This window comes from Eubalaena glacialis, chromosome 3, assembly GCF_028564815.1.
Source record: "Eubalaena glacialis isolate mEubGla1 chromosome 3, mEubGla1.1.hap2.+ XY, whole genome shotgun sequence".
NCBI classification, from domain to species: domain Eukaryota; kingdom Metazoa; phylum Chordata; class Mammalia; order Artiodactyla; family Balaenidae; genus Eubalaena; species Eubalaena glacialis.
In genome coordinates, this window is record NC_083718.1 from 2,104,278 (window position 1) to 2,122,132 (window position 17,855).

At 43.0% G+C, this 17,855-nt stretch overlaps 1 protein-coding gene across 1 annotated transcript in view; it reads right to left on the reverse strand.

Annotated features, from left to right (window-relative positions):
• Positions 1 to 1,444: 1,444 nt before the first annotated feature.
• CAMSAP2 (calmodulin regulated spectrin associated protein family member 2) overlaps positions 1,445 to 17,855 on the reverse strand; it is a 104,990-nt gene continuing 88,579 nt past the window's right edge. Inside the window, exons 9-17 of the mRNA XM_061187273.1 lie at positions 15,932 to 16,014; positions 15,589 to 15,658; positions 13,099 to 15,277; positions 10,274 to 10,410; positions 9,649 to 9,869; positions 7,572 to 7,644; positions 6,715 to 6,830; positions 5,039 to 5,157; positions 1,445 to 4,405 (exon numbers count right to left, since the gene is read on the reverse strand). Coding sequence (XP_061043256.1) covers positions 4,100 to 4,405; positions 5,039 to 5,157; positions 6,715 to 6,830; positions 7,572 to 7,644; positions 9,649 to 9,869; positions 10,274 to 10,410; positions 13,099 to 15,277; positions 15,589 to 15,658; positions 15,932 to 16,014 — 3,304 coding nt within the window. The 3' untranslated portion in view covers positions 1,445 to 4,099. The remainder of the gene's footprint in view (positions 4,406 to 5,038; positions 5,158 to 6,714; positions 6,831 to 7,571; positions 7,645 to 9,648; positions 9,870 to 10,273; positions 10,411 to 13,098; positions 15,278 to 15,588; positions 15,659 to 15,931; positions 16,015 to 17,855) is intronic.

The following is a 17,855-nucleotide window of genomic DNA, read 5'->3' on the forward strand; positions in this document are numbered from 1 at the left end:
TTTTAAGTCCTCAGGCGATGTGACGGTTTCCGTTTGGTCGGGGCTGAGAGCCACGCTTCCTCTCACATGGACGCGCACACCCCGAAGAACGAACCACTGCAGCCGAGTGTAACTGTCAACGACACACGCCATCCTGTGTGTCTTCAGCCTGCGATGCTTCGCACCCCAGCAGATGCTCCTGACGGAAGGTGAGGACTCAAGCACCTCAAGTCACAGACTGGGGCGAAGCAGAATAAAATACATCAGGAGCTGAGGTTCCACGGTGGCTTTGCTTAATGTGGTAAAAAAAAAAACAAAACCCTTAGTGGGCCTTAAAATATTTTTTTGTTAACTCAATTGCTTTTGCCCTCTTCAATGGAAAGTAAAAAAATCCTTTTTTTCTTTCTTTCCGACGTAAATAGGAACTCACTCTCGTCAGAGCATGTGGAAGGGAACCCGGAGGTGCGGACAGCCGGCCACCAGACGAGGTTCTAGAGCCGCGATGTGAAGAACAGCTGACATACCCCCCGAATGACACAAATAGTTAACTTCTCACTTGTCTCTCTGAAAAGCAAAACTGCCATTTTAAGGAGATGCAGGTCTACTTTTTAAGCACCCGTAACTTCTGAGGGAGGGCAGCATTCCAAACTCACGCCCGATTCCTAGGTCAGAGCCTCCCAGCTGTGTTCCCTTTGCTGTTACCTCTCCGTGTGGACAGGTTACGAAATAAAGGCGCCTGTTCCCATCCACCAGGCTACCTTCCTCTGCCCTAAGTAAGGACTCCCAGTGAGCCAGGCCAGGGGGCACACTCCCGGGCACCAGGGTTTGCGCACGCTTCTCTGGTGTCGCCTGAGTCTCATGGTTAAATAATTTCAGTTTTGAAAATGCAAGTGCAACTCTGAGCTGAGGCCTGAGCGTCCTGTCAAAGGACCGAAGGCGGAGAACACACTCGGGCTTGGCAACTGCAGACATTTCTTCAGGTGTGGAATTGTGTAGGAAGGATTTCTGTTGTTGTTAAACAGGTGTTAGATTTTTCTTTTCTTTTTTTTAACTGCTCTGGTCTGAATGAGGAGAATCGGCAAAATCAAAGTGAAACTTATAGAATAATGGCCAAGACCTGGCTTCCCACTGCTGCCAGAGACGGCGGGGTAGGGGGTGAGGGGGTTGCCTCGGCAGCCGTTCAATACCAAAGGTACAGAGGGTTAGTCCTGACGCAATTTAATTACTAACTCACCAGAAGAAAGTGAAGCAATACGGACAAAATTAGTGTAGGATGAGCACAAACATTTACACACCACCACACAGACCGTCTGAGCCGAGCACAGAAGGCAACAGACTCTCAGCATTGCCTAAGTCAGGGTTCAAACAATATCTAGTATTAGTTACCTCTCATGAATATCTAAACTGTTCAATTTAAACAGAGGTTAAGAGATAGGAAAAACTGTATGATGAGTTTGCCCAAGTTCGAATATATTACCAGAAAACCCGTATTTTATTCAAGAAACAGAAAAGGTCATTTGGTGCCATGCTTTTATTCAAATGAAAGGGGAAAAACTACACTGTACCAGGAAGTAGCAAATATGACAGTATTTTACAGCACAGCGTCGTTAAAAAAACCTGTAAGCAATGCTCCAGAGCAGACAGTAAGCACACCAGACACTGTACACCGCCCCAAGTGTCCATGAAACCACAACTAAAAAGCCGAACTTGGCTTTAAAAATAGCCAAATAAAAACTGTAACAGTCATTCTAAAGCAAAATGGAAGAGCCGAGAGGAATGAAAAGCTTTCCAAAGCTGTCACATGGCAGAATTTGACAGGCCACACTGGTAACCATTACAAGTTTGTTTGGCAAACTGAACTAAATAATTATCCTAATAATGTGACCCTCCAATGATGAGAAGCACCAATGTGTTTCAATAAGGTCGATGAATATCTCCAGACTTTATGCAATAGCATAATTTTCATTTGTATAATTTTAAAAACATAATTTAAAAAAAATCTGCAGACTTAAACATATCCATATTCTTTCTGCATGAAGAAAGTAAAACAATCATACTGAGAGCAAGGAAATTCTGTGGCAATATTCACATTCTACCTTTAGACATCATGGACATTGTTGGACACACACGAATTTGAGAATAAAGGGTGGTCCTGTCTGATTTTACATAGTTCCTCCATTGTCTGGCAGCCAATTAAAAAAAATTTAATGGCCAAGTAATATCACCAAGAAGATTGCTTTGATAAAGGAAATTTAATTGATTGAAAAGAACAAATTTAGTAATGTAGAACGCTTATTAATTCTCCTTTTGACTCTCTATTATTTACCACATTTTGATTAGATTCACTTACTATTTTTTTCTTTTAAACTAGTCAATCTAAACATGTATTTGACAATCATTTCCTTCTCATTGTGATAGAAACGGTTGTCTGAAAGGTAAAATGTGCAGTCCCCCAGTTTAAATCTCCATATATTATATACACAATATGTATACACTTAAAATATAAGAGTTACATATATCCTGGTCTCTTACATGCAAACAGTAGATCACAAATAATTCTGAGCTACACATATATCTTGCACAGGTACTGGAAAAAATCTGTGAAATTTTTTTTTACAGTTTTAACAAATATACATAAATATAAGAACATAAATTACAGTAAAATATTGACAGCATTTGAGAAAATGTTGATAACCCAGATGCACTGATGCCTAAAGGCCTTATAATAATAGAAAAGTACAGTTCAGGGACATCTCATTCCTACTCTTTTTAAAAAATAAGTAAATACATCATATGAGATATTAGTTATTTCTCTAAACAACTCAATTAGAGAAATGTATATATTTTAGTCTCTACTTCCCGTGAAAGAAAACAGACTACACATCTCATATATGCTACAATACTGTCTTTCCCTCTAAGTTTACACGGTTGTCACAACACTGAAACATAACAGGGTCACAGAATCATTCAAGTCTTTTCCTGAGAATGAAGTTTTTCCCCAACTAACCCTCTGGTATACACTGTTAAAGGAACAAAGACCACATAGAGAAGATTTCAAGTGTGTACTTAATCTAAGCTGAACCACTTGAAAAGGATAAAGAAGAAGAAAAACTCAACATAAGCAAAAGAATGTGAAGCTATTTTAAAATTAAAATGTAGCCCTTTGTACATGTTTAAAAATTCTAAATATAATTTTTTATATCAGTTATAAATATAATGTAAAGACCTCTTGAGAACTCATGGCAGGAAGTCTTACATCCTCAGATTCCGAGACTATTCTCCAAGTGTCCTTCACTTCCGCCAGCTTATAAAGTGACATACTTTAAAAGAGATAGAAAGCCTTTTTGTTAAAAGAATAATCCAAATTATTCTGAGTTGGCCAGAAGTGGTGTAAAAACAGCACTGATTTAATCAGCAACTTCTTATAACATCTTCTTGGTTAAGCTCATGGGGTTTAAGTGAACCTATAGCAGCTCTTCACAACTTCTCCTCTTATTTAATAGAGAAACATTAATACTTGAGTGAATAATAAATATGGAATTGTAAATACTTAGCAGAATAATTCTTGCAAATGCTCTAACACCATTAAAACATGAGGGTTACTGTAAAACTAAACACTAGTGTTTCTCTGAGCATCGTAGGAACGACGCAAGTTACCTCTGAAGGCCTATTTCCTACTCGCATGATCTCCACATGAAACAAAATACAAAGGTATCTTGGAACAAACCCCCAGGAGAGAAAAACAGCAAAATAAACCATCTGAAGACAGGCATGTACATTAAAAAGTTTTTTAAAAAAAGCAACAAACAAAACACACAATTCGTTATCTTAGCCGTATTTCAACTAGTGTCCATGAGAACTCAGTGCTTCGATGTATCGAATACCAAGCAGGCGAACCTCCACCTGTGAGCCGGACAGCGTGTCACCGCCTGGCCTATCACCCAGGTGAGTCTCCTGCACTCCAAACACTGCGGTCTACATTCCAGTTGTCATGACAACAGAGCTGGATGTCCAGTTTCAATTAATAAAAGTCTGTTGGCAATTAGAAAGGTCTTCTATAGGCAGGAAAGATGAAGTGCAAATTTAGCATGAATGTTCTGAAGCAAATATCTCCCGGTTCCTATGCTTTAGTGGGTAAAAGTTTCTTGGGCGTCACTGGTCTCTTGGTCTGCCATAAATGGCTGTGAATGGTAATTGCATCAACACTGGCAGATAAAGTTTTAGCGGGGATGTGGCTGAACTGTTTCCTGTCAGAATTATATTTGTAAAGGCCCTCGATCATCTTTTTAGTGATAGATTTAGGGCCTATCCCCGTCAGCTTATTAATCTCTTCAGTCTCTGGGCAGTAAGTGTACAAAGACCTGAACTGGCAGCCTGAATCTCGGAACAAGATTAGGAAGTTGTTGGCATCTGACTTCTCCATTTCCTTTAGGATAAGAAACAAAAATAAAAGCCCTTAAACATTTTGCTGAATATAAGTTATATAACTGTGTTACACTTCTTGGCCAGTTTTATGACATGTAATTTAAAATATAAATTCTTAGTAGCCGAAATGAGGCATGCGATACACGTCCAGCACACGGGGACTGAGATGTGTGCAGAGACCTTACCGCTGAGGTCCTGTTGGCTGTGCCGGAATTGTAATCCTGGAGGGACTTAAAGGGCTGCAGGATCTGCTAACTCTTGGTCTCAGTCAAACTGTCTCTACCACTAACAATCAGGCACTGGTGATCTCCTTCGCAACAGAGCTTCATTTTAAAAAAGGCAGATCATGTTATCTACATTTATGAAACGTGAATGAGTGACTCTGGGCAAGAAAATAATTTATAATTTTATATTATCATCTTAAGTCTATGCCTAGTCTTTAATAAAATCTGAGGTCTTCCAGAATCCCGTCTGAAAGTAAACTCAGTCTAACAATGAGAACATAGCTACAGAGCTTTCATATGCTGTTGAAATTCTAGGAGTCCCCTGAAGAGTATTTCCTCCTGAATTGAAAGAGAAGACTCTGACAGTTTTACAATGTTGCCAAATCTAATTTTCATGCAAACATGCTTACCTCCAGTATTTTTTTCTTCTGACCTTCATTTACTTTTCCAGCCAAACAGCAATGAGCTAAAGCATTTTGTATTATGTGCTTATTGGATTTTGCACTGGGTTCTTTGAAGAGCTTTGGTCCTATGGCAGAATTTAATAACAGTAATAAAACAAAAACAGCATTCCTAAGTCAGAAATACCACTGTGTTTAAACAATGCGACCATCCCTACACTGATTAAACTCTGTAATAGAAAACCACATTCTGTGCCTGAAGGCCTCTGGCTGCTCGGCAGCGGTCAGAGCACTGTTGCATCCGCAGGGACACCCCTGGGGGCCTTCGCTGGCCTCCCGAGGCGGCTCTCAGGCCTTGCTGTGATTGTCACACTGCCTGTTTCACCTCTTTCTCGGGTTTGGTAAGGTTATTGGTGAGCTTAACGCAGAATGGGACCGCGAGTCATTTTAGCTTTTAAAAGACAAGAAAAAGCTTCATCTTTTTCTTCTTCCATACCTCTGGGGTTTTTTTTTTTAGCATTTGTTTTTTACAACAGTGTCTGTAAAGCACAGAAGCCCTTTTTGCCACTTTGCTAGGACATGTGCGCTCGTGAAGGGCCGTGTGTTGGCAGGCTCCCTCCACCTCACACTAACTCAGCTCTGCCCCGAAAGGCCCTCGGTAGTGTGCCGAGAAACTGGTTCTTTGGGAAAGAAAAAACATGAGCCCTGAGTTTTACCTATTTCTAGAGTAAACTACTCCTACCATGGCTGACTCAGGGCCAGCAATTGTTCCGCAGCCGCATAATTCCTGGAATTTTAACAGTCTGTGAGCTGGTCTGAGCTGGTCAGGTGCACGCCGCAGCCCTGCAGCTCTGGGCTCTCAGCGGTGCCACAACACGGCCGTTAAGCTGGCCTTAAAGGCTGACACGCTGCTGAAGGAGGCTGTCTTAGAAACCACAGAACAGGGAGGAAAAGCTCACACCAAGTCAGCAAGCTCTGCCTCCTTGGGCCTTTGGGGGCCACTTCCAGGGCCACACGGACACAGGCGGGACGCAGGCGGTCTCCGCGGCCTCTGCTCCTCCCCACCGTCTTCTCCTGTCCTCCCACCTACCTCTCCACGGCGCTCACATTTCCTCTCCTGCTTCTTTTCTTTAGTTCTTACCTACTTTCCATTCTATGTGGTTTTCCTTCAATAACACCTCTGCAAACAGAGGCTGGAAGAGGGCCTGACGGGGACGTGCACGGCCGAGCGCCCTCCTAGACCCAGTGCATTCCCATGTCTTTTAGAGCCTCTCAACACTTTTTCAAGACGCACTGTTCCAGATACTGAGGTCGCAGCGTTAGAGGAGGGGCTCGGTGGGCTCCAGCTGCTCCCAATGCTCAGGACCGACGCACTGCTGAGGGACCCTCTCTAAAACTTCTTCAAACCCAAACTACAACACACAAACGGCCTGCATTTTTAAGGGAGAAGCAGAGGAATGAGGTGTAAGTGGTACTACTACTTTTTAGAAACTTACCTTAATTCTTCTGGGACAAACCATATCACTGAAACCGACTTACCTGAAAGTGACCACCTGCGTTCACTGTTTCAGATCAGTCTTCCGTGTTTAGACCGAGAGGCAAGTCAGTGAGCCTTTCTTAGCACAGCCTGCAGCTAGTCTCAGCCCCGTGTTAAACTGTTTCCCTAAGAATGCACAGGCACTGACCTGTGTACTCTGTTCCAGAAGCCACAGAAGAAGTGGTCGAAGCGTTCTCCCAGTCCTTTTCGCCATTTCTACTGCCACACCGGCTTGGAGATAAGAAGCCTTCTACAGACTCTGATCTAAATAATAAATAACATTTTAATGCCTCAGGTAGAGAAAAACATTCGGCGCTCAGAAGGGTATACGTGAGCACCAACCAAACTCAACCTAGAGGCTTAAAAACAAGAGGACGGTGATAACTTTGTCTCGTTCACAGCTATACATCCAAGTCCTGAGAACTCAGCAGGCACCCCATGAGTGTATGCTGAATGACAGAATGAATGTTTGTCCACATGACAATCGGCAATTAATGCAGTAGGGTGGTAATACAAAGATCAGAGCTCAGAGCTGGTGACTGTCACTAGAAACGTTTTTTTTTTAGATGGGTATTATAGTATAAAATAATGAAATACTGATTTTTAGCTTCTAAGGTATGTATATCCTAGAGAAAGAAAGAGACAGCGTACAAAAGAGATCTTTCCTAAGTCACGAGCAACTTACTTTGGAATTATTCTAATGGGGAAGAAAACTAGAGGCCGGCACTACACAGATGAGGTACTTTCTGTTTTTACCATGTGTATCACAACAGTAGTAGCAACGACTGATGTACAATTACGGTTAATGTCTTATTGGTGTCATAATTCTAAAATTCTAAAAGATAAAAAACTGAAAGATGAATAGACCTCTTTACATATAAATTTCTTTTAACAGAAACCCAAACTGTCCTAGTGAGCAACACTTATAAACATTTGTGACTACGGTTCATTCACTGGGAAATATAAAATAACGTTTTCTATGAAAACGCTTATGCTGCAGCTTACCTCGGGGTCCTCCTGCCTGAATGCACACTCTCGCTGTCGCCTGTGTTCAGTGACGCCAAAGAAAGGCTAGAGACTGAAAAGACACGATAAATTCGTGATCCTGAATAAAAACAAGATTAGAAATTCAAAAGGAACAACTAGAAAAGAGTCTGCTCATTAGACAACACCAGCATATGAAAATGGAGCTCACGTAGTTTCTTTTCCTTTTTAGATGCATAATATGTTTGCATGCATATACGCACAATTTATTCAAAATTAGCAAGGAACTACTTTTAAGAAATAATGAAATAAGTGAGGAATTAAGAGGTACAAACTTCCAGTTAGAAGACAAATGAGTCACGGGGATGAAATGTACAGCATGGGGAACATAGTCAATAACTGTGTAATATCTTTGTACAGTGACAGGTGGTAACTAGACTAACCCTGGTGATCATTTTGAAACGTATGGAAACATCAAATGAATCACTATGTTGTGTAACAGGAACTAACACAGTGTTGTAGGTCAATTATACGTCAACAAACAAACCAACTCATAGAAAAAGAGATCAGATTTGTGGTTACCAGAGGTTGGGGGAGGGAGGGGGAACTGGAAGAAGGTGGTGGAGAGGTACAACTTCCAGTTATAAGACAAATAGTCCTGGGGATGTGATGTACAGCAAGACGATTACAGTTTATAATTTATCTAACACTGCTGTGTGATATACGACACGAAAGCTGCTAAGAGTAAATCCTAGGAGTTCTCATCACAAGGAACAAATATGTTTTTCTTTTCTTTTAATGTTGTATCTATGCGAGATGAGATGATGGATGTTCAGTAAATTTATTGTGATCATCATTTCATGATGTGTGTAAGTCAGATCATTATACTGTACATCTTAAACTTATACAGTGCTGTATGCTAATTATATCTCAATAAAACTGGAAGAAAAAAAGAAATAATGATAAAATTAATTGCTGTTAGGATTTATTTCAGAAACAATGTGGTAATACGAGATATAACACAGTGATTATAAGAAAAAAAGTTAACAATAAGAAAAATTAACAGAGAAATTAACAAGAAGAATAAAATATATTTAGGAATATCTAATTACCAGGTAGAAAATTAATTTATTAATTTCAGCCAATACTGGGTATCAAAAACTTTCACTGACTAGAAAAGGTAGAGTTCTCTTTAGTTTTTGAATTGAAGTATAGTTAATTTACAATGTTGTGTTAGTTTCTGGTGTATAGCAAAATGATTCAATTATATATTTTATATATATATATATATATATATATATATATATATATACACACACACATTCTTTTTCACATTCTTTTCCATTATAAGTCTATTACAAGATACTTAATATAGTTCCCTGTGCTGTACAGTAGGTCCTTGTTGGTTCTCTATTTTATATATAGTAGTGTGTACCTGTTAATCCCAAACTCCTAATTTATCTCACCCCCCCCCCGCCCCTCTTCCCCTTTGGTAACCATAAGTTTGTTTTCTATCTCTGTGAGCATTAGAGGTCTCTTTAAACAGTCAGTGTTATGTTATTTTCCTTCAGTTTTAGAATTACTCTAGGAATGTTCTAAAATTTTCCATGGCATTTAGTTTTAATAAAGTAAACATTAAAAAAATAAGAGTATGCATGTTGAATTTAGAAAAAAAAAATATTATCTCAACTCCAGAAATTATAAATTTGGGTTTTTGACCATTTATATCTTAAAGGAGGGACTCATGAACTCCTGATCTTATATTCCTGGTTATACTGACATGTTCTGTACACATTCCAGGCACACAATGCTTATCCTTAAATTTACCAGTACAGAAAGGGCAGTTAATGATCCAGGGAGCTGACGTCTGAGGGCGAGCTCCCTGCCAGGTTAGTGTTTAAGCTGGATGTTCAGCCCCTGCGTTTGCTCTGTTGGCCGTATGCATGCACACATAATACACTCAAGTCACCGGAAGCATCCTCTGCTCGTTCTGGTTCTGCACACAGGGAGTGTGCAGTTCAGCCCCGAGCACCCCCAGCCAGCGTGACTGCCCGGGATGCTGTGGCTATGAACAGACTCCTCACAATGCACGTGTTACCTGGAGGACCTTTTATGGGTGTTTTGGGGGATTCAATGTGGTCTCTGTGGATAGACTTTGGCCGCTGCTTTTTCTGCTTTGCTCCCTGAGGCCGAGGCTTGATGACCGTGTCCATGTCTTCCATGAGCTTCAGCTGCTTGCGCCTCAGGTACTCCTGCCGGATGAACTCCCGGCGGGCTCGCTCATCTTCCTTCTTCTGACGTTCTTCCTCGGTTTTACGCCTAGGAAACAAGCGGGTACATTTCTTTGTGCACAGCACTGTCAGGTGTGCGCCTACGTGAGAAGGAAGAATGATTCAGCCCCTGGGAAAATGGTTCATTTAAAATGTACTTGAGATAATTTAGGTCACTTAAATATACTATTAATAAGTAACTACTTAAAAAATGCATGTGTGTGTGTGGGTGTGTAAAACCCAGGGAAATTACTTTCAATTAATGTTTCTGGAGAACTTTAAGATGCCTCAAACTCAGGATAAAAATATGCAATCAAGTAACACTTTGGGAAAATAACTTCTAAAAAGCACCCCAAATCAGCGTTGTCTCTATATTCTGCAAAGGTCCCTAAACACCGTTAACAAGAGTCAGGGGGACACCACCTCCCACGGACCCTGCGCAGCAGCCCCCACCTGGTCTCCTCTTTCTTGTGCTCCATCTCAGCTTCCAGCTGTTGCTTCCGCAGCTGGGTCTCTTTCTCCCTTCTTAATCGTTTCTCCAACAAAGCTGCCCGTTTCATTGCCATATCATTTTCTGCTTTTTGATCATCCTAAGAGTGAATGTCATTGAGAAAGAGAAAACATCTGAGGCACCAATATCCTCATGTTCAATGCTTGTGGCCACATGGAGGGGTCACTCTTAATAACTGAAAATCCAAACCGTCTAGTGAAGCTCACTCCAACCCCACCACAGATGGACATGTTCCAAAATTATGAGGGAAGAAATGAATTAAAGTGGTAATATTTTTATCAAGTAACAAAGGACACAAACTTCTTTGATTACATGTTTTCAAAACTTAGGAAGTTAGCAAAGAACAACATAAAAAGGGAAAAAAAAAGACAAAATTTTTTTGGCCCTGATAAATAACTGATAGAGTGGAGAGTTTCCCCACAATTTTTAAAACTGCATTTAAATTGTATTTAAAATACATGCTTAATATAGAAAACTCAAGTAAAAGCATCACAAAAATTAGCTACCCAAAGTTGTATCACATAAATGAAGCTATTGCTGCATGATTTTTTTTAAAAAGTTGAGGTCCTGACAGTTTGCTTGCTGGGTTCTGAACTATGCCGCAGGTTTTTCCTTTGAAGAGAAGATGGGCATACTTATACTCCTAACCCCAGAGCTAGTTCATGACCTGTAGGTGTCCTGAGCCTGCTCCAGCTTCTACCTGAACACTCAGGGAGCTCAGAAGTCAGGAAAGTAACCAGCTGTAGCAGTGGTTCCCTGTCGCAATGATGCCTTGCTTATTAATTCAACAAGTGTTTCCTGCGTGTCTAATACATTCACAACATAGTGTCAGACATTACAGATACTAGAATATGAAAAAGACAGGGCACCTTAGGTTAAGGAGCTTCTAGATCCCACGGGGGAGAGGTACAAACAAGGTGCTTTGCACAGAAACCCAGAGAGAGATGAACTCTGAATGGAGAAAGTCAGAAGATACCATTCAAACAGTCAGTCCAAACATTCACACGTCTGTGTCAAACAAACTACACACACTGCAATTTGCCAGGCACTTTACTATGCTCTGGGGATAAGGAGATGCAGTGTCTCTAGGAGTTCACAGTCTAAGAGAAATCGTAACAGAAGCAAATCACAAGGCAGTTGGAAATTCTGGGTCAGCAGCATTACTATGAGGATGTTTAGGATACAACAGACACAGAGGAGAACATATTCACATCTACCCAAGGAATCATGAAAGGCTGTAGCAAACAGATGAGGCTTGAAATTAGACTTACAAAACATCCCAAACAGAGTTATGGGGGGAGAGGGTGGACCAACAGGCTTGGATCAGTCTGTGAAAGGCCCCTGAATACATGCTGAGGGGTTTAAGTTTATCCAACAGGCAACTCTAAGAGATTCCGTCGAGTTATGCTACCAAGTGGCAGTGTGACGAATGGGACCATGACCGAGGCAGGGAGCCCCGTGAATGAGCTATGACCACGGTCCAAGGGGGGAGTACTGGGCAGTGAAAACTGAAGTGAGGAAACGAGGGTACAGATGGACTGTACGTTTTACACCCAAGGATGCCCCTCTGTTCTCCTTTCTCTGCAGGAGCAGAGGTAGCAAGGTCTCTAAAATTAAACACATCTATTACTGTCTACAGTAGCAGCCTATTTAAAAAAAATAGTAAGTTTTACATGGTTAAGACACAAAACACAATCCACATTCAAATTTCTAAACATTAAAAAGGGCCGAGAGGGCCATCTCTCTATGACCAACTTCAAAGTAAGTTACCAGGTTCCAATATTTAATGATCCTAAGTAAAACTAACGATTGTAACCACTTTAGTATTCGCGGGTTTTGACCCCAATAGGACTGCTGTACGTTTCATTTAAAACCCGAAATTATAAACTGTTGCCACTGAGTGCTGTCTTTCTATCTATATTCCAAATTGTGGAGCTATTCAGGATCACAAACTATCTACTTTAGTTCCTTAACTAAAAAAAGAAACATGAGTAGCACACATATACATGTTTCTGATTATAAAAAACCATATTATTCCCTATAGGGAATTTGTAAAAATATAAAGATGAAAAAAAGGATGACAGGAGAAACATTTTAAAATAATATTAGGCTTTTCTGGTTCTAATATCTATGATAAATTTTGAGATCTTACCATCACGAGGTGATACTGTTCAGTATTTGTGTTAGTTGGCTATAGTATTGTTTAAACATATGTCATATCCAACACCGATCCTGAGATTAGGGGTCACATGCTACACCTTCACCAATGCTTCTAGAGAAGCTATTTCAATGACAACTGCTCAAATTATATACTTTTAAATGTTTCACCTTGCAAGAGTTCGTCTGGTCAGTTTTCAAAAAATTTTTTAAAAAACAATACATATAAAGTTAGATGGTCAATATTAAGAAAATAAACTAAAACAGACTTACATGCAATGCCAAGTTATAAGCTTTTTACAAAGTGGCCACTGAACATCTTTTGGAAGAGTGTGAATCACTTGGTTTTCAAAAGGCTTTGGTGAAAGTGAAAGAGAGTCAGAGGGGACAAAAACAGCACGTCTAAACATGTACCACGATGTGATGAAAGGAAGACTGTTCTAGAAACCAATGTGCCCGAACAGAACTGCAGTCCACAAGGGGCGGGCCAGAATACATTTTAGGATTAATGGCAGACCTGTAACGAGAAGGGCTGCTGCTAAAGAAGCAAGCGCGCCGACTGAAAACACCCACCAGTGAAGAGGCCTAGGACCACGCGGGCTAGGTTTACCTTAAAGAAGAATCCACAGCATACTTTCTGGTCGTCATCAGCTTGTTCTTTATCACTTTCTCCATCATATTTTTCAACAGATACATCAGCCTTTTCAGGGGCTTTCAAATCTGAGAGGGAGACTTCAATCAGATTAGCACTTTTAGGAGGAGGTGGGAAAGCAGGTCTGGAAGGAGGTTCTGCAGGGTGATTCACGCAGTCCTCGCTCAGGGTGGGCCACGCCGTCTCCGTGGCGGGCTGCGCCGGGCCCTCGGGAGCCGCAGAGGGCAGGGCCCGCGCCTCCTCGTCCTCCGGGATGTGTCCACGCTGCTCCCGAGGGCCCGTGGACCCCTCTCCCCCCTCCTCCTCCTCCTCCTCCTCCTCCTCCTCCGCTCCCTCCTTGCGTCTGGACTCCTTCGCTTCCGGCTCTCCGCCGCCCCCCAAGCACACGAAGGACCTGGTCTGAATGGGGACCTGACTCGGGGAGAACCTCCTGAGCCGAGGGAGGCTGTCCACAGACCGAGGGGGCGTCAGCGTTCGGTGCAAGGGCGTGAGTTTTAATTCATTTGGCCTGGGAGTCCTCTGAGTTTTGACGGAGAAGGAGGCGCTCTTCCGGCCAGCGGGCTGCGGAGACGGGTGCGCGGGGCGGGGGGAGTCGGCCGGCGGCCGGTGGGGCTTCCCTGCGCGGGCCGGCCGGTGCGGAGAGGGCGGGGGCGGGGAGATGACCCAGGCCTGCTGCTCGCGCATGTGCATCAGCAGCTCCTGCTGCAGCGCCAGGCGCTGCATCTCCCGCTGCAGGACGAGCAGGGAGGCGTTGAGCCTCTCGATGGAGCGCGTGTGCTCCAGCAGCTCGCCGTCCTGCGGCGGCTCCTCCGCGGGGCCGCCCGGGCTCCACGGCCCCTCGGGGTCGCCGGGCGCGCTCGGGGACGGCGGCCACTTGCCCACGGGGCTCTCCGCGCCCTCCTTGGGGTCCGCCGGGGACCCGCTCCTCGGCCCGTTCGCCTTCTGCGGCTCCTTCTCCCGCGGCCGCTCCGCGTACACTTTCCCGTCTTCCGCGCCGGCTGCCTCCTCCCGGGGCGGGGAGGTGCCGTCCCCTTTCCTTTTCACCACGGTGAGAAAGGCCGTCCGCCCCATCTTCTGCCTCTGCTTGGTGAACGCGGCCTCCATCTTCTTCTTCTGGGCCTCGATGGCCCGCCGTTTCTCCTCCAGCTTCATCCTGAGATGCACCACCTCGGAGGCCAGCAGCTGCGTGGTGTCCCGGCCGTGCGGAAGGCCCGTGTCCTCTGGGGTCTGGGCCCAGGCCACCACGTGAGGGATGTTGAGCTCCGAGCCCTCCGGCGTGGTCTTCTGAGAACTGCTGCCGCTGCTTTTTCCGTCGGTGTGATTCAGCTTCCTGAATTTCTGTTCGGCAAAGCTGGTCATCTTCACGCCGGAACTGGAGGAGGCGCTGCTACCGGGCTGGGACCTGGTGCTGACGGTGCTGGGACAGGGACTCGGGGCCTCTCTGGGGTTGTAGTCTGGGAGGAATTTGGACGCGTCGTCCACGTCAGAGTCCAGACTCACGGTGTAGTCTCTCAGGGAAGAGTCTTCATCCATAGTTTCCGGAATGTCTTCTGAAGGGACGTGGATCCCCGTGTCCACCTCCGTGTTGTCAGTGACGGGGCTCGAGGCACCTTTCGTGTCCGCCACGCTCTCGGGGCTGGACTGGCCGCGCGGGACGCTGGAGTGCAGCACGCCCACCTCCTGGCTGTGGAGGAAGAAGCCGTTGGCGAGCTGGTCCGGCCGAGGGGTGTGGGCAGGCTTCTCAGTGTCGTGGATTATCTGCAGCGCTTCTTCGATGCTGGGGGTCCCGACCTGACTGCCAAACTCCTCGAGAAGCACTCTGTTCTGCAGGGCTCCATTCGGAAGCCTGTGATGCACGTTCTGCTTAGAATCTAGTGCGTCTGTGTTCAGGGGCACGTAGGCCGTCAGGTCGCCGTGACAGCCCACGTGAAGTTCCTCTTCGATGCTTCCTGCCCCCTCCTCCCCATTTACTGGCTTGAAGGACAAATTTTTCCTAATGTTCTTGGATACACGACTGTTGTTCAGAGTAAGTCCTTCATTACTAATAGAACGAGTGATTCCTTGGTTTGGAGTGGATCTCTGTATACTACTTTCTTTATCAAAAGAAATATCAAATGAAACGCCATGCACTGATGATCTAAAAAAAAATTAAAGAGAAAATCTTTAAATAATCCCAGAAAGGAAACAATCTGATATCACTGAACAACAGTTATGTGAAATTATGCTTCCTTTCTTTCCCATTTCTCATAATCACATTGTCCTCAAGGCGAGGGTAAGGCTATCGGGCCACCCGTCACGTTTGGCCCCTTTGGTCACTCTATCATCAGACCACCACGTTGCCCTTTTCAAATGCAGGTACTAATTAAATTGCAGTCTGGCTAACAAGAGGGGGCGGGGGATGGGCAGTTCTTGAGAATGTGAGTACACTAAAAATAAGTCTCTGTTTACCTTTTCTCCTTCGGCCATGTCCCTATGAAGCTGTCAACATAGGACATAGATGAAGACCTTCTTATTCCTCCTTCAAATGCATAAAAGTAAAAGTCATTGAAATCACGTAAAAAAAAATTTAACTTACAACAATTCAACAGATTTCACATAAGGTAAGTACATGTGGAGAAATAAAGATCATTTTATTAAGAAAAGCAAGCATAGAGAAACAGAGCCCTTTTAGTGTGTCATATGTAACACTTCTTAGAAAAAAGAACTGGATACTTTTATTTACATTTATTCTCGATCATTTTCTAGTTAACCACTTAAATGGCATCTTCCTAGGCTTTTTCAAATACATTACCTGAGGCTGAAGGATGAGCTTGGGGACGTGAGCGTCTAGAAGGCAAATGAAGGCAAGAGTGTGTAAGCGCAGCTCCTTCCCCACTGCAACGTAAAATACACGTCAATCAAGTGTCATAAAATGTCTAGCTCTCGCATATAAATTTTAGATACAACAGCTGAAGTCGGAAACAACACTCACTTCCGACTCTCCATCCTAAGTGAAAAAAAAAAAATAAGGAAACATAATATAGTGTTTAAACCAAAGAATGGCGGTGATTATATGTATCTCTATGTATTTTATGTCTTTTAGCCCAAGAGCTTGAAACACTACTTTCACGTACAGCTCAATGTCCTTGTGAGATAAGATACGGCACATTATTTTCATTTTACAAATAGAAAAACTGAGAAAGAAAGGAAAGTCGTCAACTTGCAATATTCTGGTCGAATCTCAATCTCTAAAAGTATAGGAATGATGAATCCTTGTGAAAGAGCCTGGCACCTCCTGCTCGCGGGCCTGTCTGTAGGTCTTTAACACTTACATTTTTTCTGATTTAACTCCACCCTGTTCCAATTAATGCAGTGGATTACATAGTCTACTTCTCAGTTTCTGATGACATTTGGCCACAATTTAATTTTTCTATTTCTACGTTTTCAGTCCACCACGGCCTACCTTGTAGCAGGCGAAACCAAGCATCCCAACCCCAATGGGCTGAGAATAAGCTGGGAGCAGGATGCAGTGACCTCTGCAGCTCTCTGTGACCACACTACCTCTCGGCTAATGCAAACTGCGAAGATGAACAGCAACTAAAGGATACAAAGGTAAACCACAATGCTGCATTCTTTTTTTTTTTTTTTCGTCTTTTTTTTTTTTCCCCAATTTGGATTCATTTCTTTTTTTTTTTTTTAATCAGTCATCAATTTTATACACATCAGTGTATACATGTCAATCCCAATTGCCCAATTCAGCACACCACCATCCCCACCCCACCGTGGTTTTACCCCCTTGGTGTCCATACGTTTGTTCTCTACATCTGTGTCTCAACTTCTGCCCTGCAAACCAGTTCATCTGTACCATTTTTCTAGGTTCCACATACATGCCTTAACATACGATATTTGTTTTTCTCTTTCTGACTTACTTCACTCTGTATGACAGTCTCTAGATCCATCCACGTCTCAACAAATGACTCAATTTCGTTCCATTTTATGGCTGAGTAATATTCCATTGTATATATGTACCACATCTTCTGTATCCATTCGTCTGTCGATGGGCATTTAGGTTGCTTCCATGACCTGGCTATTGTAAATAGTGCTGCAATGAACATTGGGGTGCATGTGTCTTTTTGAATTACAGTTTTCTCTGGGTATATGCCCAGTAGTGGGATTGCTGGGTCATATGGTAATTCTATTTTTAGTATTTTAAGGAACCTCCATATTGTTCTCCATAGTGGCTGTATCAATTTACATTCTCACCAACAGTGCAAGAGGGTTCCCTTTTCTCCACACACTCTCCAGCATTTGTTGTTTGTAGATGTTCTGATGATGCCCATTCTAACTGGTGTGAGGTGATACCTCATTGTAGTTTTGATTTGCATTTCTCTAATAATTAGTGATGTTGAGCATCTTTTCATGTGCTTCTTGGACATCTGTATGTCTTCTTTGGAGAAATGTCTATTTAGGTCTTCTGCCCATTTTTGGATTGGGTTGTTTGTTTCTTTAATATTGAGCTGAATGAGCTGTTTATATATTTTGGAGATTAATCCTTTGTCCGTTGATTCGTTTGCAAATATTTTCTCCCATTCTGAGGGTTGTCTTTTCGTCTTGCTTATGGTTTCCTTTGCTGTGCAAAAGCGTTGAAGTTTCATTAGGTCCCATTTGTTTATTTTTGTTTTTATTTCCATTACTCTAGGAGGTGGATCAAAAAAGATCTTGCTGTGATTTATGTC